Below are 27,829 nucleotides of genomic sequence, written 5' to 3'. Positions count from 1 at the left end.
AAAGAGGAGTTGAGGTCAGGTGGGGGGGTGTGGTAGTGGTGGTGCAATTAGCTAATCGCAAAGTTAAAACTGACGGATTTTTAGAGGAGGATATTATTGATAAGGTTCTGAGAGGTGTACTTGAAGTTAAGGTACAATCTGGCCATCCACCTTAACCACACAGCAAGCTTGGGGGGGGCTCTGTTCCTGTGTGTTAGCAAACGTATAGCCAGTCAGCTATTGCTTTCGTCACTTGTTATGTAACCGGTAGGTTAGTTCATCCAGTGACACATGTTCAGCTGTAAGGATTGCATGATTTAAGCGAGAGTGAGATTGACACAAGGGAATAAGGACCTGAAGTAGTGCGTGACTCCTGTTATTGTAATGAACTTTCTCAGTGTAAGTGTTAGAATCTCTCAGATGCTGCAGTCTATTTACACCTTGCCTGTTGAATAATAAATGTCTTTCACCAAGGTTTGGTTGATGCCGTGTAGAATCTGAGTTAACATGAGCCTCCTTTTTTCTGCACCACCCTCATCTCACCATTTCAGGTTTTGATTGGAGCAATAATCCCGCTGGGGGCAGCAGAACGCGATGGCCGCCTGCGTGTAGCTGATGAGCTGCTTTGTGTCGATGGTGTCTCTGTTAAGGGGCGATCTCATCGCTTTGTGTTGGATTTGATGCAAAATGCAACTCGAAATGGTCAGGTGTTGCTGTCAGTGAGGAGGAAGGTGCTGCCCTCTGGTGAGTGTGACCACACGGTTAGTTCCCAGTTGGTGTGAATGTGGCCAGGTCCATAAGACCATAAGACATAGGAGTGGAAGTAAGGCCGTTTGGCCCATCGAGTCCACTTTGCCATTCAATCATGGCTGATGGGCATTTCAACTCCACTTACCCGCATTCTCCCCGTAGCCCTTAACTCCTCGTGACATCAAGAATTTATCAATCTCTGACTTGAAGACATTTTGCATCCTGGCTTCCACTGCACTCTGCGGCGATGAATTCAACTGGCTCACCACTCTTTGGCTGAAGAAATGTCTCTGCATTTCTGTTCTGAATTTACCCCCTATAATTCTAAAGCTGTGTCCGCGGGTCCTAGTCTCCTCGCCTAACGGAAACAATTTCCTAGCGTCCACCCTTTCCAAGCCATGTATTGTCTTGTAAGTTTCTATTAGATCTCCCCTTAATCTTCTAAACTCCAATGAATACAATCCCAGGATCCTCAGCCGTTCCTCGTATGTTAGACCTACCATTCCAGAGATCATCCGTGTGAATCTCCTCTGGACATGCTCCAGGACCTTTTCAAAACCCTTGCTGTTCCCAGGAATTTCAATTCATTCATGGGATGAGGGCATTGTTGGCTGTCTGGCATTTATTGCCCATTCCTAATTGCCCAGAGGGTAGTTGAGAGTCAGTCACATTGCTGTGGGTCTGGAGTCACATGTAGACCAGACCAGGTAAGGATGGCAGTTTTCTTCTCTGAACCAGAAGGGTTATTTTTTTCCGACAACTGACAATGGATTCATGGTCATCATTAGATTCTTAATTCCAGATTTATATTGAATTCAAATTCCACCATTTGGATAGATTAGATTAGATTCCCTACAGTATGGAAACAGGCCCTTCAGCCCAACAAGTCCACACCGACCCTCTGAAGAGTAACCCACCCAGACACATTTTCAAACCCTATATTTCCCCCTGACTAATGCATCTAACACTGATGGGCAATTTAGTGTGGCCAATTCACCTGACCTGCACATCTTTTGGATTGTGGGAGGAAACTGGAGGATCCAGAGGAAGCCCACGCAGACACTGGGAGAATGTGCAAACTCCACACAGTCACCCAAGGCAGGAATTGAACCTGGGTTCCTGGTGCTGTGAGGCAGCAGTGCTAACCATTGATCCACCATGCCACCCGTGCTATGGTGGGATTCACACCCAGGTCCCCAGAAAATTATTTGGATTTCTGGATTAATAATCCGGTGATAGCATTACCAGGCTGTCGTCTATACTGGAGGAGTGTCCCTGTTTCAAGGGGCAACCTGAGGCTTTCATTGTACAGAATGAGTCTCTCCAACTAACGTCTGGTGATTTAGTCATAGAGATGGACAGCACGGAAACGGACCCTTCCGTCCAACTCATCCATGCCAACCAAATATCCTAAATTAATCTAGTCCTATTAGCCAGTCTTTGGCCCAAATCTCTCTCAACCCTTCCTATCCATGTACCAATCCAATTCCTTTTAAACATTGTAATTATACCAGCCTCCACTACTTCCTTTGGCGGCTCATTCCATACACAGACCACCCTCTGTGTGAAAATGTTGCCCTTGGGTCCCTTTTAAATCTTTCCCCTCTTACCTTAAACCTACGCCCTCTAGTTTTGGACTCCCCTACCCTGGGGAAAAGAACTTGACTATTCACCCTATCCATGCCCCACATGATTTTATAAATCTCTATAAGGTCACCCCTCAGCCTCTCATGCTCCAGGGAAAACTGCCCCAGCCTAATCAGCCTCTCTCTATTGCTCAAACCCTCCAACCCTGGGAAATCCTCATTAATCTTTTCTGACCCCTTTCAAGTTTCACAACATCCTTTCTGTATACATGCAGTGCTCCAAAACCGACTGAACCAATGTTGTCTACAGCAGCAACGTGACCTCCCCACTCCTATACTCAGTGCAATGACCAATAAAGGAAAGCATACCAAATGCTTCCTTCACTATCCTATCTACCTGTGACTCCACTTTCAAGAAACTATGAACCTGCACTCCGAGGTCTCTTTATTCAGCAACACTCCCCAGGGCCTTCCCATTAAGTGAGTAAGTTCTGCCCTGATTTGCCTTTCTAAAATGCAGCACCTCACATTTATCTAAATTAAGTTCTTACTGCCACTCCTCAGCCCCTTGGCCCATCTGATCAAAAGCCCATTGTAATCTGTGGTGACCTCTTTCAGTGTCCACTACATCTTCAATTTTGGTGTCATCTGCAAACATTCTAACTATACCACCTATGTTCACATCCAAGTCATTTATATAAGTGACACAAAGCAGTGGACCCAGCAATGATCCTTGTGGCATATCACTGGTCATCGGCCTAAGGCAACCCTCTGCCACCACCCTCTGATTTCTATCTTCGAGCCAGTTCTGTATCCAAATGGTTAGTTCTCCCTGTATTCCATGAGATCTAACGAGCCAACAAGTCTGCCATGAGCAATCTTGTTGAAAGCCTTACTGAAGTGATCAATAAACACGTAGAAATTAATCTCCACCCTGAAGTGAGATTAAGTGATTTGAGCTTCCGTTAAGCACCATGAGCTTGACATGATTTAAACACACAACCTTCTGATCTAGAGTCAGATGCAGTACTGTTATGCCACAAGCTCATCCCTAAGTTGAAAAGGTTTGTGTCATGGAATTGTGCAGCTCAGGATCTGCCAGGTGTGCCAAGTCCGACGACTTTGCTCTAAATCAGTAGAATCATTATGGTCACCAAGTCCTCCCTCATACAGTAATACAACTTGGAAACTTACCAACCTTAACCTTGCAGTTGCTGGCTCAAAACTCTAGAATCCCGTCCCCATCACTTCAGGATGAGACCCGTGAAAAGTGGTATTAAAGCAAGCCGGTGAAAATAATGACTTTCAAAAAGGGGCTGGGTATTTAGTTGAAGGGGCAATGATTGGAGTAAAGAGTAAGGGAGAGGGTCTAACAAACTCGTACAGCGCTACCCAACGATTCAACAAATGTTTATTTGTGACGTCTGTATCCTGAGAATGAATAGTAGACATAATAAAAGACATTTCAGCTGAGAGTGAGTGAACCATGTTGGTCAGATGCAGATTGCATTGTACTAACCCGGGGCAAAGGAAGCTTTCCCCTTTTGGAGGAAATTTTGGGGCCATCCTCTCTCTCTAACTCTCCTGTTTTTGTGTGACAGAGGACCTACGTGACTCCAGTCGGGATGAGAATGCTGAAGCTGCAGAGAATGGCCCATCTGGGATAAATCACACTGAGCTTGTGAACAAGCCCCTACAGGGTCACACCCCAGCAGAGTCCCCACAATCATATGACATTGTCCTACAGCGGAAGGAGACGGAGGGTTTCGGATTTGTCATCATCACCTCGAAGAACAGACACCCCACTGTGGGTGAGTAAGTTGATGGTTGCTAAGGGAGACAGGCAGTGAGGATGACATAGGCCACACAGGTCTGCTCAGCACAAAATAGCATCAATTCCTTGGGTTTTGCAGCTCACTGGGCTACGAGTTCCACAGATACCGGGTTGTGACCTCCAAAGCAGTGACTGCTAGTCTAACGCCTCTCCTTCATGTTTGAAGCTATTCTCTCATTGGTTATTTAGGCTTGTAGGTGTTACAATGAAAACCCAATTCTGTCATTCTGTGCAATCGATGTCCAGCAGGTGTCAGTGGCAGGTTACCAGGCGTAAGAACCTAATTGATCTATATGGTTCATTGTTGCCCCTCAATCTCCTCTACATCTAAGGAGGTAGTTGCAGGTTAGTTACATGGCTGTTGGAGCAAATAACTGCAGATGTTGGAGTCTGTACTGAAAACAACAAATAGCTGTTGGGTTGTGCAACAGTTAATAAACCTGTCCAATCACTTCCTGCATAAAGGTTCCAACAAAATAGCAGTGATTAATTGAAAAGTCACATCATGGTCAGATATTTGAACATCTGAATTGGGAGCAGAAGTAGACTATTCAGCCCCTTCAACCTGCTCTCCCATTCAATAAAATCGGAATTTCCTTATTCTTATCTACTTCCAATACTCTTAGATCTTTGTTGGGAAGGGAATCAGTTTACTTCCACCTCTAAAATATTCAATGACTTTGCCTCCACTACCTATTAAGTAATTTATTCCAAAGTTACGCAGAAGTTTAAGAGAACGTTCTGCTAGTCTATGTTGAAATAATGGGCCCTATTCTTAACACACGGTCACCTCATTGTGAACTAACCCACAAGAGGAAACATTCTTTGCCACACGCACCTTGTCGAAGCCATTCAGTATCTGTGACTCCTGCTCTGTCCCCATCCTTTTAAAATTGTTTTATCGCCACCTGCACCCCCCCCCCCTCCCCAACCAGTTTACTACCCCACACTCGTGGGGAGTGACAAGGAGAAATTGATGGGAAAACTCAAGTCTGACAGCATCAGTGGGGTGAGAAACAGACTTAATATTTCAGGTCCAGTGACCCTCCTTTAGAACTGTTTTTTTTAGTGCAGGTGATAGGATGAGGGGAGGGGTACAGAGTAGATGATAATTGAAGATAGAGCCAAAAGAGAGACAAAAACAGTTGGACAAGGGAGTGGACAGCGATCAGCCTGGGAGAGTGAATAGCTGCTGATTGGGACTGTTCGTGGCTACAGTGGGTAGTGTGTAATAGCTGATCATGTGATAACAAGGCCTGTTGTGTGAGGTTTGGACAAAGAATATGAGAGAAGATGCCTCAAGCCCTTAATATTGAGTTCAGAAGGCTGTAGTGTTCCCAACTGGAAAATGAAGTGCTGTTTTTCCAGCCTGTGCTGATCTTCACTGGAGCACTGCAGCAAGCCTGGGACAGAGATGTTGGCCAGGGAACACAGTGCTGTATTGAATTGGCAGGCAACTGGAAGCTCAGGGTCTTTATTGCAGGCAGCATGTACGTGTTCAGCAAAGTGGTCACCCAGTCTACACTTTATTTCCACAGTGTAAAGGAGACCACATTGTGAGCAGAGGAGGCCTGGACTAGATTGAGGGCAGTGCAGGTAAAGCGCTGCTTCGCCTGGAAGGTGTCTCTCAATCCTTGGCAACTGAGGAGGGAGGAAGTAAATGGGCAGGTGTTAGACTTTCTGCAGTTGCAGGCGAAAGTGCAACGCAAGAAGAGTGGGGGAATGGATGTATGTGGGGGGAGGTGGGGGTGGAATGTGGATGTGAGGAGTGGGAGGGAACGGTCCTTGCGGAAGAGGAGGGGCTTATCCATTGAGTGGTGGCATTCTGCTGGAGATGGAAATGGTGGTGGCTAATGATCCTCTGGATGTGGATGCTGGTGGGATGGTAGGTGAGGACAAGAGGATTCCTATCATTATTGCAGGAGGGAAGAGAAGAGGTAAGGGCTGAATTGTGGGAGATGGATCAGGCTCGACTGAGAGTCCTGCCAACTATATGGTGTTGAGGAAGAAGATGACCACTTCAGAGGCCTCTTTGACAAAGTTAGCATCATCAGAACAGCTGCAACAGAGGAACTGAGAGAATGGAGTCTTTACAGGAAACAGGATTTATAGTCAAGGTAACTGTGGGGGGAGTTTGGTTCGTTGTGGATATTGGTGACCAGCATATCCCCAGAAATGGAAACAGAGATGTCGAGGAAGGGAGAAGTCAAAGATGGACCAGTGAAGGTGAGAGCAAATTTGCAAGCAAAATTGATAAACTTTTCCAATTCTGTATGAGGAAGGGTAGTAGCACTGATGGTATCATCGATATACTAGAGAAAAAGTAGTGGGTTTGGGCTGGAATTGGATTGGAACAGGAATGTTCTACGTTCCCCACAAAGAGACTGTCATAATTCTGTCCCATGCAGGTACCCACGGCCAGCCCTATGACTTGAACAGCCCTTGAGTAATCAATAAAAATAACCAAAACAGAACAAATAATCACTATGGTGATTGTTGGCACTGAACTACAGATGATTGAAGTCCAGATGTAGACTTGTAAAAATGTTAATGCAGCTCCCTCACAATGTCACTCAACAGCAGGACTTGCGTTACTGACTGAGCAGCAGCAGAAATATAGTCATGTCTTTGTGACCTCTAAACTCGTGTGCCAATGCAATCCTGGCAGGTCTCCCACAAGCTTTCTCTTCAATTCCTACCACCCCCTCCCCCCTCTTCCAAAGAACCTTTGAAAGAGGAAATGTTCTCAGAGCTCTCATCAAAATGACCTGAGTTTAATTTTATGGTTTTGTCCCTAATTCTGGATCCTTAAATCTCTGCTCTGAAACTCATTAACCCTCTCCTGTTACTACTTTGTCCACAGCAGTGCCACATAAAATTGGCCGCATTATTGAGGGGAGTCCGGCTGATCGCTGTGGGAAGCTGAAGGTGACTGACAGAATCTCAGCAGTGAACGGCCAGTCTATCGTCCAGATGCCCCACCATGACATTGTGCAGCTGATCAAGGACGCGGGTCAGACGGTCACACTCACCGTCACTCCTGAAGAAGGTACTCATCCAGAAGTTGTAGGCACATCTCACCTTAAGACGGTCTGGGGCCTGTTGTGATCCTTGTGATTCGTGTGACACCCAGCCTGTCTCAGCTAATCTGCAAGTACCTGCTATTGCTGGGACCATGGCATCACGGCCCATGAGTTGGGGGTAATCCAGCAGTGAGAGGACAGCACAAAGCCCCTTTCCCAAAACCCAGGCCCTGTGTAATTGAAGTGGGACAAATCAGTGAGTGAGAAATGCCCAAATGCATGGGGCGGAGTTCCTGGATTATTGATTTAATGATAACTAATTCTAGAGTTAAAAATCTCACAACACCAGGTTATAGTCCACCAGGTTTAATTGGAAGCACTAGCTTTCAGAGTGCCGCGCTCCTTCAACACACAAGCAGCAGCACTCCGCAAGCTAGTGCTTCCAATTAAACCTGTTGGACTATAATCTAGTGTTATGAGATTTTTAACTTTGTACACCCCAGTCCAACACCGGCATCTCCAAATCAGTTCTAGAAAGAGTCACTTTCATTACCTAATCTTTTAAAACACGATAATGTAACCTTGACATGTTTTAATTCGGCAAAAGCTGTAAAGAGCTTGAAACACATTTAATTGTAATTAAACACTGGAAAACAATTGATAACATTTCAGGGTTGGATTCCAAGGGCTAAGTTACAGTCACAGGTCTGATTGTAAGTGTTTTCTCGTTTGTGTCTATCAAGATCATGTGATGTATTTTGAACCTTGGACACAATAGGTTGTTTTGCTCACTCTCGTCACGGTTGGCAGAGGCTGGGTGTGGCTTACGGCTCTGACAGTGCTTCTGCCAGCTCGATCCTTTTAAAGAGTCTTGCTGAGGCATTGTGACCAGTCTCGTTTTTCCCTACACAATGTAAGCATTGCAGTTTGCAAAGCTAGCTTTTCATGGTGTCCCTCGGGTTTTGAGGAATGTTGTTGCCTGGAGAGTAAACAACATTGTCTAGATGCCAAATCAAGGTTATCACAACCAGAGGCAAGAAAGAAAAATAATGTTCTGTTGAGGGGGTGTGTTTGAAATGCTCAAGGTATTGTAAACTAGCTGATGGCCAGTGATACACTTCTAAAATACAGAAGACATGGAATGTCCTCTGGACAGAAGGCAATACACAACAGGTGATCTGTCTTTTGTGAAGTTGGTGGAGGGTGAAATATTGTCCAGGAGACAAAGTAACTTCCTGCATATCTCTGAACAGTTGCTGTGGGATTGTTTGTTAATGCCTGCCTGAGAAGGCTTCTGTTTAACATGCATTCAAGTCAGCAAGTCCAGAAGAAAAGCACTTCCTCAGCACTGCTCTGAAATGTCAACCTGGGTGATGTGCTGAAATTTCTGGATTGGCATTTGAACTTAAACCTTCACAGAAAATTCCCAAGCGTGCAACCTCGGCTCCACATCTGAGTACTGGCTGCTGCTGATGTTGAGGCATTGTTCCCATAATGTGTGCTGACCATCTTTCGCTCTGTCTGAGTGACACTGCCTGTTTGGGATCGGATTGAATTGAATATTTTATTGCCACGGGTTTTGCTGTAAAATGCAGTGAAAGGTTTATGTAGTCGCCATGCATCAGTGCAATTCTCAATAACTTAAAATAAAAAGATTTTTGCTGGTTAAAAACTGGAATGAGGTGTCATCACCACGGGGGTCTTGGAACCAGGCAGAGGCACCCCTTCATTCTCAGTGGGATAGAATCAGGTTCCTGGGGTGACAAGCTGGTGCCTTAGCCAGTTTAACCTGATGAGCCACCAGAATGAAGCATGGTTCTGTAGTGCAGTGCAGCTTGTTGAGAATTGGTACCCTTCTGCTGAGAGAAGCCATGTCTTATTCCCTGGATTGTAACCTGGGTTTGGGGCGCGGGGCTTTTCACTGACCAGACTCTGATCTTTCCTGGCAGGTGTGCAAACTCCTGACCGCTGCCTCCTATTGTTATGAGGCACTGAGCCCCGAGCCTGTGCTGCTCGGAGGAGCTGTCAATTGTTCAACTTGTTGATTTTTATCTTTCCTTTGAGATGTGACTGGCCCCCCCTCAGGAGACAGCTCAGCGAGACAGAGCCCAGCGCTACAGCACAAACCCATGGCACGGACCCCAGCAGTACCCAGTCCAGTGGCTGACAACAGGTGAGCACACAAGGTGGCTGTAAGGATGTGCTAACTGGGTGCTGGTAAAGGCCAAGAAGAACAGAGGGTTTGGTGGTGAGGGAGGAATGGGGATGCATGGGAGTGGGGACTGATGCTGGGAGAAAGGCTTCAGCCACTGTTTTACTGAAGCAGAAGTTGGGTAAATGAGGCTCGTCTCTAATGTTCTCCTGTGATTGTCCTTTCCATTTCCCTGGTAATGGGAGGGGTTGCGAAACAGGAAATTGTTGATGCCGTGGTAAATGTGTGGGGGAAAGGAAGGGCCTCATAAGCTCTCTGTTTAACAGTAAGACAGATGGAGATGAAAAGAGCAGTGGACAGACTGCAGGATGTGACTATGTGAAGCCTTCAGCTTTGGACTACAGACAGACTCCATCTGAGCAATACCATCAGCCAACAGCTGACAGAGAGACGCGGGCTGCAGGCAGCAGGCTCTCCCAGGTACGGCTAAAATTGTTTGCTGTAATGCAGGTGAATGAGGGAAGTTTTTTTCAATGTTTGAGGCCTCTGTAATATCAAGCACTTCCTTCCAAATTCTATTTGCCCATGACCTCCCCAAGCTCTTCTGCTCAGAACACAGGTAACTGCATCTGGGTTGGCACGGTGGCTCAACGGTTAGCATTGCTGCCTCTCAGCACCAGGGTCCCAGGTTCGATTCCAGCTTTTGGTGACCAGCTGTGTGGAGTTGGTACATTCTCCCCGCGTCTGCATGGGTTTCCTCTGGGTTGCTCCAGCGTCCTCCTACAGTTCAAAGATGTGCGAGTTGGATGGATTGGTAAATGCAGGATCAGCTCTGGGTAGGCTGCCCTTTGGGTGGTCAGTATGGACTCGATGGGCCAAATAGCCTGTTTCCACACTTAGGGTTCTATGAATTCATCACTTTTGGTATATTCAAGCCTCCGAGTTGTTTATTTTGCATTGTGCAAATATCATTCTTCAGTGAAATTGCCCAAAGATTCAGAAGAAAGGAAGTTACATAAATTCTTAAATCCCTGGTTAAATCCCAGTTGGAGTATTGAGGTAATTCTTGGCTCCATACTTTAGGAATGATCGAGAAGGTGCAGAGGAGATTTTATTTGAAGGGTGCAGAGATTCTGTGGGCAGGTTTGTATGTTTCCTCTTGGAGGAGAGAAGGTGAAAGGGTTTTCAGGGAATGTTCAAATCATGAAGTAATTTCTAAAGAATTTTAAAAAAGGGAAGCTATTTCCACTGGAGGGAGAAAACAGAATTAGTGGAATTGGTTAAAAACATTGTAGTGAGTCATCGTGTCTTGGAAAGTACTGCATGTAAGGATGATTGTGAATAATATTTTTCAAAAGGAATCAGGATAAATGTTTTCTTTCAAGGGGGAAGAGCAGAGAAGCTGCACTTATTGAATAACGCTCTAGAAGACAAAGGGCTTTAAGATTAGAATAGATTAGATTCCCTACAGTGTGGAAACAAGCGCTTCAGCTCAACCAGCCCACATCGACCCTCCGAAGAGTAACCCACCCAGATCCATTTCCCTCTAACTAATGCACCTAACACTGGACAATTTAGCATGGCCAGTTCAGCTGACCAGTACATCTTTGGACTTTGTGTGGGAGGAAACTGGACCACCCATGCATACACGGGGCGAATGTGCCAACTCCACACAGCTGGTTGCCAAAGGCTGGAATCGAACCTGGGACCCTGGTGTTGTGAGGCGATAGTGCTAACCACTGAGTCACCGTGCCTCCCCAATCACCTTGTGTTCTTAAATTCTATTTTAACCACGATACAATATTTAATGAGAACTTGTTAGCACTGGAGCAATATTTGAGCATTAAATTCAAATGCCAAACACTACTTATAATTTAATTTTACTTTTGAAAGTTTTCCTCCGTAAATCCCAGTTGTTAAAGCAATTGTGAAGCTGTCAGATTGTCGTAAAATCCACTGCTTCCCTAATACTTAAAGGAAGGAAGTCCACTGGCCTTGCCTACTCCTGGCATTACATGTGATTCCTGTGCCTCGTCTGAGGTGTTTGACGTGTAACTGCACTCTAAAACAGCCTAATGGGCAGTAACTGCCACTGATAGCCATGTTCTGAGGGAGTTAGAGTATTTTAGCTGCACTGGCCCACCCACTGAATTACTCCTACTTCAGGGTTTCAAGACCTTGTTATTTGTTTTCATTCTCTCTCTAATCTTCTGTGTGTTTCCAAATAGAACTCTGATTGCTTCTCTGTGGAACTGGAGAGGGGTCCCCGAGGGTTTGGCTTCAGTGTTCGTGGAGGCAAGGAATACAGCATGGGCCTCTTTATCCTCCGCCTGGCAGAAGGTGGTGCTGCATTACTCGATGGCAGGATCCATGTAAGTGCTCCCTTGGTAATCTGGCTTAGTAATGGAGGACTGGGGTAGGTCATCATGCCACTTGCTGTGTTTTGTGGCAATGCCATTTTATGGTAGTCCATTCATTTGAGATGGTTTTACTATGAGATGGGAAGAGAAACAGATCACACCTCTCATCATGTGAACAAAGGTGGGGTTTGGTGTGAGGAGACATGAGGAAGATGGCATTAAGGGAATCAAAGTGTGAAAAAAGATTTTTTTTTAATAGGACGTTTGCAACGCACCCTGCCTCACTGTCTAACAATCCCCTTCTCCCACCTCGACTGAGCTGCCCCTCTGTTCCCTCGATGCCTCTCCCTTTTCTTGCCTCCATTCCCAACAGCCCCCAGTTGCCACAGTCCGAGATGTGATTTGTTTTTTTTCTTCTCTTGCAGGTTGGTGACCAGATTGTTGAAATTAATGGCGAATCTACTCAAGGGATCACACACAAACGAGCCATCGAGTTGATTCAGTCTGGAGGGAGGAGAGTGCACCTCGTGCTGAAGCCAGGCATAGGTCAGGTGCCTGACTTTGGTGGGTTTCCCTATGAATCTTAATTTTTCAGACCAAATTCCTGTAATGTGTGAAGTGATGGGCATTGGGAGTGGTGAAGAGAGTAATAGTGAAGCAGTAATTGTGCCCCTGTTGCAATTCAAACCCAGTTCCTGAAACGGGGCTGAATGCTGTTTCCTCTGTGGCAGTAACTGCTATAAAATTCTGTTTGAGACCTCTCTGAATCACTGCCCTCCCTCTACCCCTTCCCTGCCCCGGTCTGCGTGTCTGTCTGTCTCTTCAACCTACTCTTGGCCACTGGCTTTGCAGAAATGTAATCTTCTGTGGAACTTATTTTTTATTCTCATAGTTACATTTAGTCCTAGGCTTCTCCCTCCTCCCCCTCTCTAGGAATGGCACCTTGCAGCCTCTCCACCTGTACGACACACGAGCAGCGTTGAGGCTTCCCATCTCCTCTCGTCTCTCCTGGGACCTGGTAAATCTGCATGTCTTTTACTTGGTTTTATTCAGACTTTCAAAACCTTATTTTTGCAATTTTGATTCATCATGAACCTTGCTCTTTTTCCCTCCCTCCCTCCCTGTCACCTTTTTGGAGGCGGTGGGGAGGTGTGGGTTTTCGATGGTGACAAGCAGCTCGCACCAATTGTGCAGCTTTGAATTTGACCACAATTTCAGGATTTAATATGAGCACTGGCCAATTTGGAAATTCTGAAATAGTGGCTTGAGGTTTCATGTTGTGTCAGGTCAGCGACTGTGAGATGAATCTGAACTGTGGATCTGTCAAAACCACCACCCCTAACCCCTCATTTTTCTTTTTATTCTTTCACTTGTTTTTCCCTTGCATGCCTCTCACTGTTTCTCTTTCTTTGCCTGTGCTCATGCTCTATATTACTCATGGTCACTCTGCTTCTCTTCCTTGCCCACCATCTCTTTCTTGCTTGCTTAGGCTCCTCTTCTCCCTCATCCTCGCGGCTTTCTAGTGGAGCTTTGCTGATCAGTTTGAAACTCCCGAGCTGATGATTTCTAGTGTCATAGTTCAGAACTCCAGTCAACAATCTAACTTGGCTAGAGTACAATTCGCACATTATAGACCACATCCTGACCCCTGGATGTCCCAAAGTACTCTGCAACCAGTAGAAGACACTTTCTTGAAGAGTGATCAATGTAGTAATTCAGGAAATGCATCAGCCAGTTGTGTATAATAAGGTCCCACAATGTTTTTAGTGATGTTAACTGAGAAATAAATGGTAGTCAGGGTTGGCCTGCTCTTCAAAGTAATGATGTGGCATTTTATCTCAGTTGAAACCAAAATGGCAGCAGTCAGAGTAGATGGAAAGATGTTTCCACTTTGGGAGGCAAGACCTCAGCGGAAAATACAAGTTAGTCACTAACTAATCTGTTTGGGAATCTAGAAGAACAACTCTTTTATCCAGTGAGTGGTTAGACTATAAAATGTAGAAGTAGGCCATTCAGCCCATTGATTCTGCTCCAACATTCAATTATGTCACGGTTGATCTGATTAATCCTCGCTCCACTTTCCCTCCTTTTCCCTACAACTCTTGATTCCTTTGCAACTTGAAAATTTCTGTCAGCTATGAATGTATTTTATGACCCAGGTAAAGAATTCCACAGATTCACTCTGAGAAAAAAATTCTCATCTTTCTTAATTGAGTGACCCTTTAGTCTGTGATCATGCCCTCTGGGTGACCCTTCACTCTCTGGTAATGCCCTCTGGGTGACCCTTCACTCTCTCTGGTAATGCCCTCTGGGTGACCCTTTACTCTGTAGTCATGCCCTCTGGATGATCCTTTAGTCTGCAGTCATGCCCTCTGGGTGACCCTTCACTCTGTGGTTGTGCCCTCTGGGTGACCCTTCACTCTGTGGTTGTGCCCTCTGGGTGACCCTTTACTCTGCAGTAATTCCCTTTCCTCATTTCCCCTCCCCCCACCTTGTCTCAGTCGGTTCCCTCAACTCAGCACCGCCCTCCTAACCTGCAATCTTCTTCCTAACCTCTCCGCCCCCACCCCACTCCGGCCTATCACCCTCACCTTGACCTCCTTCCACCTATCACATCTCCATCGCCCCTCCCCCAAGTCCCTCCTCCCTACCTTTTATCTTAGCCTGCTTGGCACCCTCTCCTCATTCCTGATGAAGGGCTTATGCCCGAAACGTCGAATTTCCTGTTCCTTGGATGCTGCCTAACCTGCTGTGCTTTAACCAGCAACACGTTTTCGACTGTGATCTCCAGCATCTGCAGACCTCACTTTTTACCCGAGTAATGCCCTCTGGGTGACCCTTCACTCTGTGGTAATGCCCTCTGGTCCTAGCCTCTCCCACAACAAGAAACAATCCCTCCACATCTAGCCTGTGAATCTTATGTGTTTCAAAGGTTATAACATGTACTTCTATACTCCTGTGAGTACAGGCCTGAGCCGTTCAATCTCTCCTACTGTGAGTGTTAGCATTGGAATCTCATTACCAAATTACTATTGCTTCATTTCAGAGGAACTATATAATCCAGGAAGGGTGAAGAGTGTAGAAGGACATGCTGAAGGGTGAGTGGGGAAGGGATAGATGGAGATTTGCTGTACGGCATGAGACCAAATGACCTGATCCTGTGCTGGAAACATACAGTGAGCAGATTGATCATCTGTAGTTGGGACTGACTGGCATCCAGCCTCATTCACACTGAAACATCAAACCATGTCTGCGCACAACACTGCCTTCATCATTGTGAATTGACAGACGCAGGGTAGCCTGTATGTAAGCCTGTCCTGATGATAGGAAACTACTTGAGAGAATTAAAGTAAATAAAAGCTGTAGCGTGACCTGGTAATCTCATAAGAGGTGTCCCATCAAGGGAGGTTATTAGTGGGCAACAGTCACTCTCCCCTTCCTTTAGAGCAAGAGGTCAGTGAGATAACTTGACCCTGTTACTGCTGCTCTGTCACAGTCAGCCTTAGCTATCCCCCATACTCTCAATGATCCTCACAACTTACACCCTATAAACTTGAAATTATCCATAACTCATGCCAAGACACACACTCCCTTCATCTGTTAAACTCACTGAACTGCACTTACTGCTGGCCTGACAGTACCCCAGTTTTAAATTCTTCATTTTAAATCCCTTAACAGACCTGCCCTTCCTATCTCTATAACTTGCACACCATCCCTTCAACTGTATTAAATTGCTGTACCTCTGACCTCAGCCTTTGGCTTGGGCCTTAGGTCTGGAATTACTTTCTACCTCTCTCTCTGTCTTGTCTTTAAGACCAATCAAAATTCTGTCACTTTTCCTGATACTTCCTTACGTGGCTAGTGACTAATTTGACCTGATAAGTCCCAGTTGAAGACATTTTACTGCTTTAAAGGTACGATATAAATGTGACTTGTTTAGCCTCCAGCAGGTAGGATCAGTAGAAGGCAAACTAATAAACCAGAAGTCTGAGACTTGAGTTGCTATTTTGAGATTTACATTTGTGCTTCATTTCTGAGGAAACTTGCTCCCAGCAGCCTACATTCTAACTAGGCAGTTAGTGTTTACTGCTGAATTGACATTCTCTGAGTTGCATTGTACCTGAGCCTGTATAATCCTTTGTCCTGATGTGTGATTTTTCCCAACCCTCCAAACCCCCTCGTTTTCAGCTGGTGCTTGTTGTAGGTGCTGATGCAGTCAACTTGAATGATCGTTGTTTCACCATGCGCTGGCTGGACAGGACTGTTCAGTAGATGCTTTAATGGGCCAATCTATTAAACATTGTAGCAGAAGACCATTCACTGACTCAAGCCTGTTGTGCCACTGTCATCTACCTCGATGTCACTTTCCTTCACTCTCCCTGTTTCTTAGTCATTTGTTTCCTATTGATTTCCACCTTGAACATTCTCAATAATTGATCTGGGATAGAGAATTCTGCATATTCACCACTATCTGAGTGAAGCTATTTATCCTCTTCTCAGTCCAAAATGGCTTGTTTTTTATTCTGAGACGCCCTGGTCCCACCCCCAGACAGGGGAGACCTTCCTTCCAGCCACTCTGCTTTCAGTGTCCCTGAGTTTTACCTCTCATTCTGTTCAACTCCAGACCATGCAGGCTCAGCCTCTTTAACCTCTAAGGCCAGTCCTGTGATGTGGGAGTTTGGCTACTGTGGAACACTGCCTCATACAGCTAGTTTCCTCTCTCTGATTGGGTTCATGAATCAATTGGTTAAAATATTCTGCCATCCTTTTCTGATGTCAGTCATGCACTATATGTAGAAGTAAGATTCATCCATTAATTTCCATCAAGTAGTATTGAAATACTTGATCTGTGGAACCTCCGAGCCAAGTACCTCACCCATATAAACCGTAGAATCTGTGATCTGCTCTCCTCCCTCTCCCCCTTCTCTCTCTCTTTCCCTAACCCCCTTTCTCCCCATCTCCCTCTTTCATTCTCGCTTGCGCTCACTCTCTCATGCTCGCTCGCTCTCTCGTGCGCTCGCTCTCTCTCTCGTGCTCACTCTGTCTTTCTCGCTCACTTTCTCTTCCCCCTCGCCCCCTCTCTGATAGAGGAGGGATGCACTGTGTGAGGTAGGAAGGGGTTTGATATGCATGCTGAGATGTAGGGTGCATCATGCAGGAGGGAAATGGGATGTGTAGTTTTTTATTCTTTTTGTGGATCATATTTGTTTTCTGTCTAATGTGGAATTATAAATGCTTTGCTTATTTTCCAGACAATTGGGATACCCAGAGCACCCCATATACCAGCCTCCAGGAACTAAACACAGCTGCTGAAAACCAGCCATTGCCATCCAATCCACATCCCAGTCCCAACCCTCATCTCACTGACCCTGCAGAGACTTTTAAACATGAGAAGATATGGAGAGATCATGACTCGCCCACCAGTGCCCAGTGGGCACCCAGACCCCTGGCTGCCGACCCGCACTGGACACCGGCTAGAACTGTGAACCTCACAGGTGGTCAGAATGCGGAGGAAGGAGACGAGTCGGAAATTGTGAAGGATGGGGTAATAAAACCAGATGGAGAGAGTGGGCACAGTCCGAGGCAAGAGCGACTGGCCAGGAATGACGAGGTGTTGGCCACTGGCATCGAACGCAGGGCCCTGAGCCCTCACAAACATGGCAAGAAGCAAGCTGCTGGGTACCGGGAGCAGTCAGCTAGCCCCAAAAAAACCGAGAAGCAAAGGAGACAGACGCCAGATGCATCAGGAAGCCCAAGGAGGGGAAGGTTTAAAGAACAGTCAGAAAGCAACCAGGGCAGCTTCCGGGAAGTTGAAGCAAAGGAAAGGCCAGTAGGAGGTACGACTAGATCACGGAGTCCAAGGAAGGCCAGCAGGAAGGATAGAGAAGGAAGTAGAGAGGAATTGGACAGTGTGACTCTGGGAGAGAGAGCTGAGAGCAGAGATGATGGGTCCAGCCTAGTTAAAGTGGCTCATTCTAAACAGGTGACTGACCAATCTGAGAGCCCAAACCACAGACACTGCAACAGGAGATATGCTCACCCACCCTCTAGCACTGTGGAGAATTTGGCTAGTGCCTCACTCCAGTGCAGTCCTCAAAAAAAGAGACCCACGTCACGTGCTGGGGAGCAGGAAACATTGCAACCTCCTGACCTTGGTCAAGGAGCAGGCAGAACCATGCAGGACAGCTCCCACTCTACAGCGATCGAACAACCTAGCGCCTTCAGCAAGAGTGATGATCAGTCAAAGAGCCTGGAACAAAGGAATGCAGAGCATGATATGGAGAGGCATGGTGAGGAAGTCCCCTCCATACAACACTCCAGCCCTGCACCCAGAACTGGACCTGCTCCAAGAAAAACGCAAATAACCCCTGGACCCTGGAAGAAACCAGATGCTCAGAGACCCATGTAACCAAAAGCAAACTTCGTTATATATGTTAAATTATTTTTATAAACTTTTGATTTCTGTTAAGTGTCAATTGCATCTTATTTAAATTTGAGTAGTGTAGTCAGTTTTTTGCATTGAAATATTTTAGTTGAAGTGAAGGATTTTTCAATTTTCTCCATTGTTTGGACAAACTTGTCTGCCTCATAATGGCAGTACAGGCTGTGAGACACTCCTGTTTTTATGAACAGATGTTGATTGTGTGCAGTTTACACTTTGTACAACAGTGACCCATTCCTCACACTCTGGCACATTGTCTTTGCAATCACAGCGGTGGTTTCACAGTCCATACTCCCAGTCAGTGCCAGCTTGAACATCTCAACCACACAGCCACCGACTCTAATGGTGTGTGAGCTATCAGAAATTTACTGTCACCAAATCTCTGCCTTTGAAATGAGTTATCGCTAACTGGATGTGACGCTGTTGACTAGCGAGTGTTTCTGTGCAGGTTTGCAATCAACACAGGTTAATGAACTGAACACCTTGGACACCACCCCCATGGCCACTATTTTTTGTGTTACATGGGCCTTTAGCTTTTATTGTCTGTGAATGCCTTAGTGTTCAAAAGCCTGTCTCATATGCTGTGTCTGCTCTCAAACAGCTCACTGTCACACTGTGCATGCATTGCTCTTTGATGTTTTCTAATACTGTACACAAGAAATTTCTTGCAGTTAATCTGGTGCCAGTATTCTGACCACCAGAGATTTCGGACTCCTGTCTCCTCTTTGAGTTCTGTAATGTTATCAGGTTCTTCAAGTCCAGATTATAAACTGCTATTCATTGGGTTCTGTAACTTGTTTTGTGTATGTTTCATTAGACTACCAATCAGTGTAAAATATTTTGTTTTTCTGTGATTTTGATGCAGTTTATAAACATCTTCAGTATTTTGAACAAATTCAGTTTTTTAAAAATTATTTTTATTCAAATTTTGCATTTCCTGTGCCATTTGTGTGTTGGAGTCTCATCATGTTCCTGTTTTGTTTGATTTGTCTTTTCTGTTCTCCACTGAAATCAGTGTTGTGGGAAATTCTCGACCTTAACTCATTGTCATAGCAGCAATGAAATATTCTGGAAATGAGCAAGGCAGGTGATAGAATAGAGTTCTTGTTTGTCACTTCCCTGTCTCTCTGAAGACTTTGTGAAACCTCTTGAATTTGCCTCATTTCCCAGCTTTCGTTCTGCAAGGTGCTCTCTCCAACCTCGAATCATGTTGCCATTTTTTATACCTTTACCAAGTCACTTAGACTGTCATCCAGGAATGTGCATTGGCCAAAACTGTATTCCATTACCCTGTGAACTGTCAACCCGCCAACCCTTGTTCTGCTAAGAGTGTGTAGGAGATGGAACAGAGACCCCGGACTGTGTGTGGTGAAGGTGGAGTCTTGTGACTATTTTACTGCTGTATTTCATATTCTGTTCATGCCAAGAGTTGAACATTGGAGTCCACGCGAAGGTGGTTTGAAATTCCTCACAATTCATACACTGCTCAGCTCCAGTTTCCACCCCCACACTGTTGATGTCTCATTTTATTTCCTTGTTGGTGCAGTAGACTAACACACATTGCTCCCTCCCCAACATCAGTAACGTTCACAACATCTTGTAGACTGTACAGTACTCATGGCATGGATGCAGTCTTTGAGTAAAGCTGAACAAGCCTTGAGTGTGTTGGTTGTAAATTTTTATACTGTACAGTCTCTATAAATACTGTCATTAGGGCGAGATCTGTAAACCCTCATATTTTTTTAATGTATGACATGAGAATTGCAAATCCTTTGTCATGGTGTTGCACTGTAAAATAAACCTTAACTTTCAATCTCAGCACGTGTTTCAAAACTTTTGGTCATGATGATGAATGATTATCTCTGCTACAATATGCTGCCTTTCCCACTCTAGTGGGACCATTACATGGCCTGTTTTGTTGTGTTAAAAACACTATGTAAATGCAAGCTGTTTGAAAACCATGTGACTTGGTAAATTGAGTCAGAGTACTGCACCTTCCGTTCATTCTCTCAGTTGGGTCAGGGAGGTTGTTAATAGCCTTGAGTCAGATTAATGTGAAAATCAAGTCTAGCAGAGGTGATTCAGCTTCATGTTCCAGGTTAGAGATTGATTTCGTTCATCGGTGGAGTGGGAGGGGGAGTTAAAGTGTTGAGCCACGGGGTGGTTGGGTCAGTTGGTCCGGGCATCCCAGAGGTGTTCCCTGAAGCGTTCCGCAAGTAGGCGGCCTGTCTCCCCAATATAGAGGAGGCCACATCGGGTGCAGTGGATGCAATAGATGATGTGTGTGGAGGTGCAGGTGAATTTGTGGCGGATATGGAAGGATCCCTTGGGGCCTTGGAGAGAGGTAAGGGAGGAGGTGTGGGCGCAAGTTTTGCATTTCCTGCGGTTGCAGGGAAAGGTGCCGGGAGTGGATGTTGGGTTGGTGGGGGGTGTGGACCTGACGAGGGAGTCACGTCTGGGGGGAATCTGCGGTCTTTGAAGAAGGAGACCATCTGGGCTGTACGGTATTGGAACTGGTCCTCCTGGGAGCAGATGCGGCGGAGACGAAGGAATTGGGAATATAGGATGGCGTTTTTACAGGGGGCAGGGTGGGAGGAGGTGTAGTCTAGGTAGCTGTGGGAGTCAGTTGGTTTATAGTAGATGTCTGTGTTGATTTGGTTGCCCGAGATAGAAATGGAAAGGTCTAGGAAGGGGAGGGAGGAGTCTGAGACAGTCCAGGTGAATTTGAGGTCGGGGTGGAATGTGTTAGTAAAGTGGTTGAACTGTTCAACCTCCTCATGGGAGCACGAGGCAGCGCCGATACAGTCATCGATGTAGTGGAGGAAAAAGTGGGGGGTGGTGCCAGTGTAGTTGTGGAAGATGGACTGTTCCACATATCCTACTCATTGATTTCGTTCAGTCCAAAATCGGTTTGCTTTCTGTAACATTTATTTCCCTGGCTGAACTGACCAATCACTCTGGGTCTTTTTTTAAAAAAAGAAAAAAAATGCTGTTGGTTGTTTTGGGTCACTGGTGATGATGCTGTATGTAAATTCAAATCCTTTCTTCACATTACAATGAAAAAGTAAAATGAATGAATTGGATGCAAGCTTTATTTGGAAATAAATTATACAGTTAAACACAGCTGAAAAATAAATTGATCTAAAGAGTGCACACTGACCCAACTCCCTCAAAATACATGATTTTAGCAGCAACATGGAATGATATTTTATAATGTCAGTCTTAAATTCCAGCTTTGCAGATGAATATGGTAATCAGACCTGACCCGTACCTGGATAAGAGTTACAAGTTGAGGAAAGAGTTGGGTGAGATTTAAAAAAACAAAATGCTAGAAATCAGGTTGTCAGATACCAGCAAGGAGCAGAGAAAAGCTGTTCGTGCTTCAGAGTGAGACCATCTTTCATCAGAACCAGAGAAAAGACTGAACTGTAATCGAATTTAAACAACTAAGAGATGTTCTGCAACCACGTTCATTTATTACTCCGATCTCTGTGTTACTGCTTGTAGCATCTGCTCGGGGGAAGGCTGCTCAAGTAAGGTGACAGTAGAAGAAAAAAATACTAAATGGCTCCCTTGAGCTTACTTGATTGTTCCTGCCCTGGTGTCTCCCTCTCTGTTGTCCAGGGGGCCATGACCCATGCAGTCCAATGGGAGAACCTCCCCATTCCACACTCCCCAGCAGATTTGACACAGTCTCTCATCTGTGTGCACACACTTCTTCAGCCTCCTTTTCTTGTGACTCCAGTCAAAGCCCAAGGTCATTTAATCTTCCACAGCTGGGGAAAAGGAAAGAAATAGAGCGTAATTCACTAGTACTCAAAGAATCAGCAGTAACTGAGTGGGTGAGAAAGTGGAGGGCTAAATGCCTTGCAGTCTAAGGGAATGGGGGCAGGAGAGAGCACCGGGTGAGAGGGTGGTCTGTGTTGACATTTGTTTGGAATGGGGTAACTCACCCTGAGGTTGAAGCCCAGCAGGTCACTGATGACTCCAGACACTGCTGACAGAATGACGACCCGTGTAATGTTGTACAGCAGAGGGTTCATGGTCAGTCCGTACACCCGGAATGGAGAGTCCAACTCCTGTGGGGGAAGGGAGAAGCACAGCACTGACCTGCTGATGATAATGCTCCCAATTCCATCTGCACGTCACAACCCAGACTTATCATCCCTCCCCTCTTGTAGAGAAACAGCACCCTCAGACACTTCCTGTAGCAGTCCATTATTCTGGTGAGCCAGTGAAAGCTAAACTACTGTTCAACTGTGTAAAGAATGACAGTATATTTGGCTCTGTCCTAAGCACCAGTGTTAATTACCTAGTTATCTGTCCTGCGATAGGGAGATGAAATGGAAGTAATGCAGGCGAAAGTTTGAAAAATGGGACTTGCTCACCTTCAGTAATTTTGTGGCAAGTTTTAGCACATTGTTCACGATGGAGAGCTGTTCCTTCTTGTTGGGTTTCATTTCCATTTTTAAATACAAGTTGATCTATTGAAGGGAAGACGAGGCATTGATAAGAATTTACTGCAGACTGCCAATACAGCCCCATCCTTCAAAGCAAAGCCAATTTAGTTCCCTTTCTGAACACTCGCAGCAAACCTGCTGAAATTATACAAACAATTTCTGCATGTCTCTAAGAAGCGGTTGAGCAGAGCGGTTGCACTATTAGATGGTCTAAGAAACAGGTAAAAATCCAAATAATTGCAGGTGTTGGCAATCAGAAACAAAAACCGAAATCGCTGGAAAAGCTCAGCAGCTGTGCAGAGAAATCAGTTAATGTTTCGGGTCTAGTAACAGTCTCCCCATTAACAGGTTCTGCTGAATAAAAACATTAGGTACATACCTGTTCTGTGAGCAAGATGGAGACATTATTGTATTTCCTGCTGATCTCTGAGCCCAGTGTGACCAACCTTAGTAGGAAAATGGCCAGGGCTGCTCCCCAGATCAGTAGCTCCCAGTTATACAGAGAATCCAGAAAGCTCATGTGGCCATGAAGGATCTTGGAAATGAAGGAAAGAATTTTTGTGTTACGGAAATTGATTCTAATAAACCAATCGCTTCCCCACAAGTCAGAAATGTGATGGAATATTTTCCACTTGCCTGGCTGAGCATAGCTCCATCGCTGCAAGCAGCCTGCTCGATTTATCTAAAAACGAAGGATGCTGGAAATTGGAAACAAAATCAAGTTGCTGGAAACACTCAGCAGGTCTGGCAGCATCTGTGGAAAGAAATCAAAGTTAACGTTTTGGGTCTGATGACCCTTCGGAACTGATGGTAGCGAGGGAAAAGGTTAGTATTCGTGCATAAGATGTCACTGGACCTGAAATGTTAACTCTGATTTCTCTCCACAGATGTTGCCAGAAGTGTTGAGCTTTTCCAGCAATTTCTACCCTTGATTTACACCCCACCCACAGAAATTTGCTCTCTCTGCCATTCATGCTTAGTAATAGCAATGTATAAGGTGCACTGCAGAAATTCACCAAAGATCCTTCACAGTTTCCAAACCTGTGACCGCTTTCACCTAGAAGGACAAATGCAACAGATAGCGGCACCTACAGGTTCCCCTCTCAGCCATTGTCGGTGTTCACCTGAGAGGGTAGTCAGGGCTTTAATTAACATATTTATCTTAACAATAGTAACTTCCGATAGTGTAGCAAAGCCTCAGTACTCATCCTCTGACAGCGCAGCGCTCCCTTGGCACTGCACTGTGGTCATAAATAAAAGTTCCTTCTTGCAATACATTCAGCACAACCTCTCATTAAGGCAACGTACTGGTGCTGCTGGTAATTTGGGCAGGAACTGGGTGCTTGGGGAGAGTAAGATTAACGAAGGGGAGGGTGGTTACAAGAATGCAATGAAACAATTCAAGTGAAATCAGAAATGATGATGTTCCCTCTTCTTCAATAAATGGAAAGACATTCTGAATCTTACCTGGGCACAGCAGATGAAAGCGATGGACAGAGTAAGTAGGAACGCTGATGAAACAATGACATCAACTGAGCGTTGTGGGCCCCGCCTCTGTGACAGTAAGAATGAAATAAAGGAGAAAAAGAGAAATAGGAAGAGTTTAGATTACTTACTTAGTGTGGAAACAAATCCACACCGACCCTCCAAAGTGCAACCCACCCAGACCCATTCCTCTACATTTACCCCTTCACCTAACACTACGGGCAATTTAGCATAGCCAATTCACCTAACCTGCACGTTTTTGGACTGTGGGAGGAAACCCACACAGACACAGGGAGAACGTGCAAACTGCACACAGTCAGTCGCCTGACCTGAACCTGGGTCTCTGGCGCTGTGAGGCAGCAGTGCTAACCACTGTGCCATTCCATCAGAAGAGGGAGTGTCAGAATGAGCAAAACAGTAAGTGGTAGAAAAGAGTTGGAGAGAGAAAGAGAGATGTTAATCATAGAATCCCTGCAGTATGCAATTCAGAACTAAGTCCGCACTGACCCTCCAAAGAGCATCCCATCCAGACCCACCCCCTACCTTATCCCTGTAACACTGCATTTCCGTGTCAATCCACCTAACCTACAAATCTTTGGATTGTGGAAGGAAACCGGAGATCACAAGGAGAATGTGCAAATTCCACACACCGTTGTCCGAGGGTGGAACTGAACCGGGGCCCACTGGCACTGTGGGGCAGCAGTGCTAACCACTGAGCCACCATACCATGTGTTGTTGATAAGACTGGTACAGATTAAAGTTTATGTGATGATTGCCCAAGAATTTCTTCGGAGTGGCTTTCTTACTACAGACACATGTAAGTTATTTTAACCGGAAATGTTGGAACATGGAAATTCTCCTCCTGCTCTTACTTTCTATAATTCAAACTCTGGCCATTACTTTTCTGATGGAGCCAAACTGGCGTCAGTTGTGAGAGGGACGACTTGCTTCTATGAACAGCACATTTGATCGCTTTGCAGCTTCCCAGATATACACCTAAGGGATTATTGCTGTCCTCCCAATTGTCAAATTCTCACTCTCCAGGAAGATTCTATTCTGCCTCCAACTCTCTGACTTCCTAATCCATTCTTTTACTCTCGTACCTCCATTACTCAGGCATCTCCCCTCCCCAACCCTCAAATGGTTAGCTCCTCTTTCTCTACACATCGTCAGGAAGATTTGGTGTTAAAGGAGCTGAGGGAAATGGGGACTTGGGTCATAAATAACCAGAAAAATTAATTCATCTGGAAATAAAACTCACATAATCTGCTCTCTCCCGTCTACTATCCATTAACTGAGACAGTTTCAATTAACCTGCTGTTCCAGTCTGTTATATGTGGCTCATTCAATGCTAAAGGCAATTGCGTTTTGACAGTACTCTGTATAATCATTAGCCCAATGTGGAAAATAAACGTGCCCATCAGAAAGAGGAGATGATTCATTATTGAGAGTGAGTCCATTGATCAACTTCACCCCAGTCAGTGTCTGTGTACCTGGTTGTTGGTTTGCAACCTTTTCAATTATTTCAATCTGAGCCACTGGGCTCTAGAATGATCTCCGGAACCTTGAGATTCCTTCAACAGGGAGCAGGCCTGAGCCACTTGAATCCAAGGTTGGCCCCCTCACTTTGATTTGCTGCAGGCTCTTTCCTCACTGGCCGAATGACCCCGGGGAATCCTCCAATCCCTTCCCCAGCCTTGACCGATGGATCTAGTGCACCTCCTCTATGGGTATTTGCTTGGTCCGAGCCTGTTACCCTCCTCACACACACTCAGTGCTGTTGGTGAATCAGTTCCCACCACCACCTCAAGGGATAATTCAGGATGGGTAATAACGTTTGTTAGTGAATCTCACAACCCAAAAGCAAACTGAAAAGAATAATTAATTGCAGACTATTGTAGTGATACAGCCACACCTACAGCACACAAATAGAATAACAGAAGCAGACAAAATGGGCTGAATGGTCTTAACAGAATTAAATCACAGGCCATTCAGCCCATCTTGCCTGTGCCTACTTTTTAGTACAGACATTCATTTAATTCTACTTTGCTGTTCTTACTCAATACCTTTATTAATATATTCCATTTGAAGGTTAATCCAATTCACTTTGAATTAGATTCAGCTGCCCTTTCAAACAGTGAGTTACAGGTCACGATGACTTCCTAGGTCAAATAATGCTCCATATCACTTCTGGTTAATTTGCCAATCACCTGAAATCCAAATATTCTGGATGCCCATCTCCTGCCAGCAGAGCCTGATTTAACAAACTGTGTGTATGGTACGATTCGATGAGTTCCACACTTACCTTCAGGTAGGAACGCAGTGACAGCCACATCTTAATGTTCTGCACCTTCTTCAGCCTAAAATGAGGGATCTCAGACTTACGAGCCTTCCTCGCTGATGTCAGATGGCTGAAGAGCTTGGCAAATAGGAATCGCTACAGAGACAGCAATGAACAAATTAAGGGTTTGACCTTACCTCAGAGTAAGGTCAAGCACAGCAGTATCACCATTCAATGGTGTTACCATCACTGAATCCCCCACTGTCAACATCCTGGGAGTTACCACTGACTGAAAACTCAACTGCATTAGCCACACAAACACAGTAACTACAAGAGCAAGTCAAACACTAGGAATCCTATGGTGAGTAAGGCTCCTCCTAACATCCCAAAGACTGTCCATCATCGACAAAGCACAAGTCAGGAGTATGATGGAATACTCCCCACTTGCCTGGATGGGAGCAGCCCCAACAACACTCAAGAAGCTTGATACCATCCAGGAAAAAACAGCCATTTGATTAGCACCACATTCACACACATCCCCTTCCTCCACCACCAATACTCTGTATCCATAATTCACAGAGTCATACAGCTTTGAAACAGACCATTAAGTCCAACCAGTCCATGCCAAACATAATCCCAAACTGAGCTAGGCCCACATCCCTGCAACCCTTTCCTATTCATGTACCTATTCAAATGATTTTTAAACGTTGTAATTGTACACATCCACCACTTCCTCAGGAAGTTCATTCCACGCACGAACCACCCTCCATACAAAAAAATTGCCCCTCATGTCTTTTTTAAATCTCTCTCCTCTCACCTTAAATGTATGACCCATACTCTTGAAATCCCCCATCCTCAAGAAGAGACAACTGCCTATCTATACCCCTCATGATTTGAAAACTTCTTTCAGAACACCTCTCAATCTCCTACACTCCAGTGAAAAAAGTCCTAGCCTGTCAAGCCTTTCTTTATAGTTCAAACCTTTCACATGCTGATAAATCTCTTCTGAACTCTCTCCAGCTTGATAATTTCTTTTCTATAACTGAGCAACCAGAACTGCACTGTTTTCTGGAAGAGGCCTCACCAATGTTCGGTCTTGTTCATTCTTTAAAATATAAATGAAGAGAAAGGACTTGGGAATTGATAGTTGGAAATCCAGAATGTGCTCTGCATGCTAACAGAATTGTTCTGAAAAGAAGTGGGTGCGGAGGCTGTTCACTGGGATGTTGCCTGGACTGGAATGTTTCGGGTGTGAAGAGAGACTGGAGAGCTTGAGGTTGTTTTCCTTTGAGCAAAGAAGGCTGAGGATGACTTGGTTTAGCTGTTCACAATTGAGGTATGCAAATAGACAAAACTTTGCTCCTTCGAGGGGTCAAGAACAAAGAGGCATAGATTTAAAATAAGGAGCAGGAGATTTGGAGACAATTATTAAAGGATTTTTCTTTTCACCCAGAGGGTGATGGCTATCTGGGACTCA

General features: G+C 45.2%; 2 protein-coding genes across 7 annotated transcripts in view; one reads left to right on the top strand and one right to left on the bottom strand.

The window, feature by feature from the left end:
• magi3a (membrane associated guanylate kinase, WW and PDZ domain containing 3a) overlaps positions 1–19,944 on the top strand; it is a 133,013-nt gene extending 113,069 nt beyond the window's left edge. For 2 of the 4 annotated variants that reach the window (XM_060845278.1, XM_060845276.1), the window contains 8 exons: positions 531–723; positions 3,917–4,126; positions 7,013–7,198; positions 9,237–9,345; positions 9,651–9,804; positions 11,553–11,696; positions 12,110–12,248; positions 16,937–19,944. In XM_060845278.1, coding sequence (XP_060701261.1) covers positions 531–723; positions 3,917–4,126; positions 7,013–7,198; positions 9,237–9,345; positions 9,651–9,804; positions 11,553–11,696; positions 12,110–12,248; positions 16,937–18,093 — 2,292 coding nt within the window. In that variant the 3' untranslated portion in view covers positions 18,094–19,944. Of the gene's footprint in view, positions 1–530; positions 724–3,916; positions 4,127–7,012; positions 7,199–9,236; positions 9,346–9,650; positions 9,805–11,552; positions 11,697–12,109; positions 12,249–12,617; positions 12,703–16,936 lie in introns of all 4 variants that reach the window. The other 2 variants (XM_060845279.1, XM_060845277.1) reach the window with 2 other exon arrangements.
• Positions 19,945–21,200: 1,256 nt separating this feature from the next.
• LOC132828134 (protein PHTF1-like) overlaps positions 21,201–27,829 on the bottom strand; it is a 46,586-nt gene continuing 39,957 nt past the window's right edge. For 2 of the 3 annotated variants that reach the window (XM_060845047.1, XM_060845049.1), the window contains 6 exons: positions 26,377–26,508; positions 24,054–24,140; positions 22,966–23,121; positions 22,515–22,610; positions 22,080–22,205; positions 21,201–21,902 (listed from right to left, as the gene is read on the bottom strand). In XM_060845047.1, coding sequence (XP_060701030.1) covers positions 21,885–21,902; positions 22,080–22,205; positions 22,515–22,610; positions 22,966–23,121; positions 24,054–24,140; positions 26,377–26,508 — 615 coding nt within the window. In that variant the 3' untranslated portion in view covers positions 21,201–21,884. The remainder of the gene's footprint in view (positions 21,903–22,079; positions 22,206–22,514; positions 22,611–22,965; positions 23,122–24,053; positions 24,141–26,376; positions 26,509–27,829) is intronic. The other variant, XM_060845048.1, reaches the window with a different exon arrangement.

Source organism: Hemiscyllium ocellatum, chromosome 26 (genome assembly GCF_020745735.1).
Source record: "Hemiscyllium ocellatum isolate sHemOce1 chromosome 26, sHemOce1.pat.X.cur, whole genome shotgun sequence".
Classification (NCBI taxonomy): domain Eukaryota; kingdom Metazoa; phylum Chordata; class Chondrichthyes; order Orectolobiformes; family Hemiscylliidae; genus Hemiscyllium; species Hemiscyllium ocellatum.
This window is presented reverse-complemented; position numbering and strand designations above follow the sequence as displayed.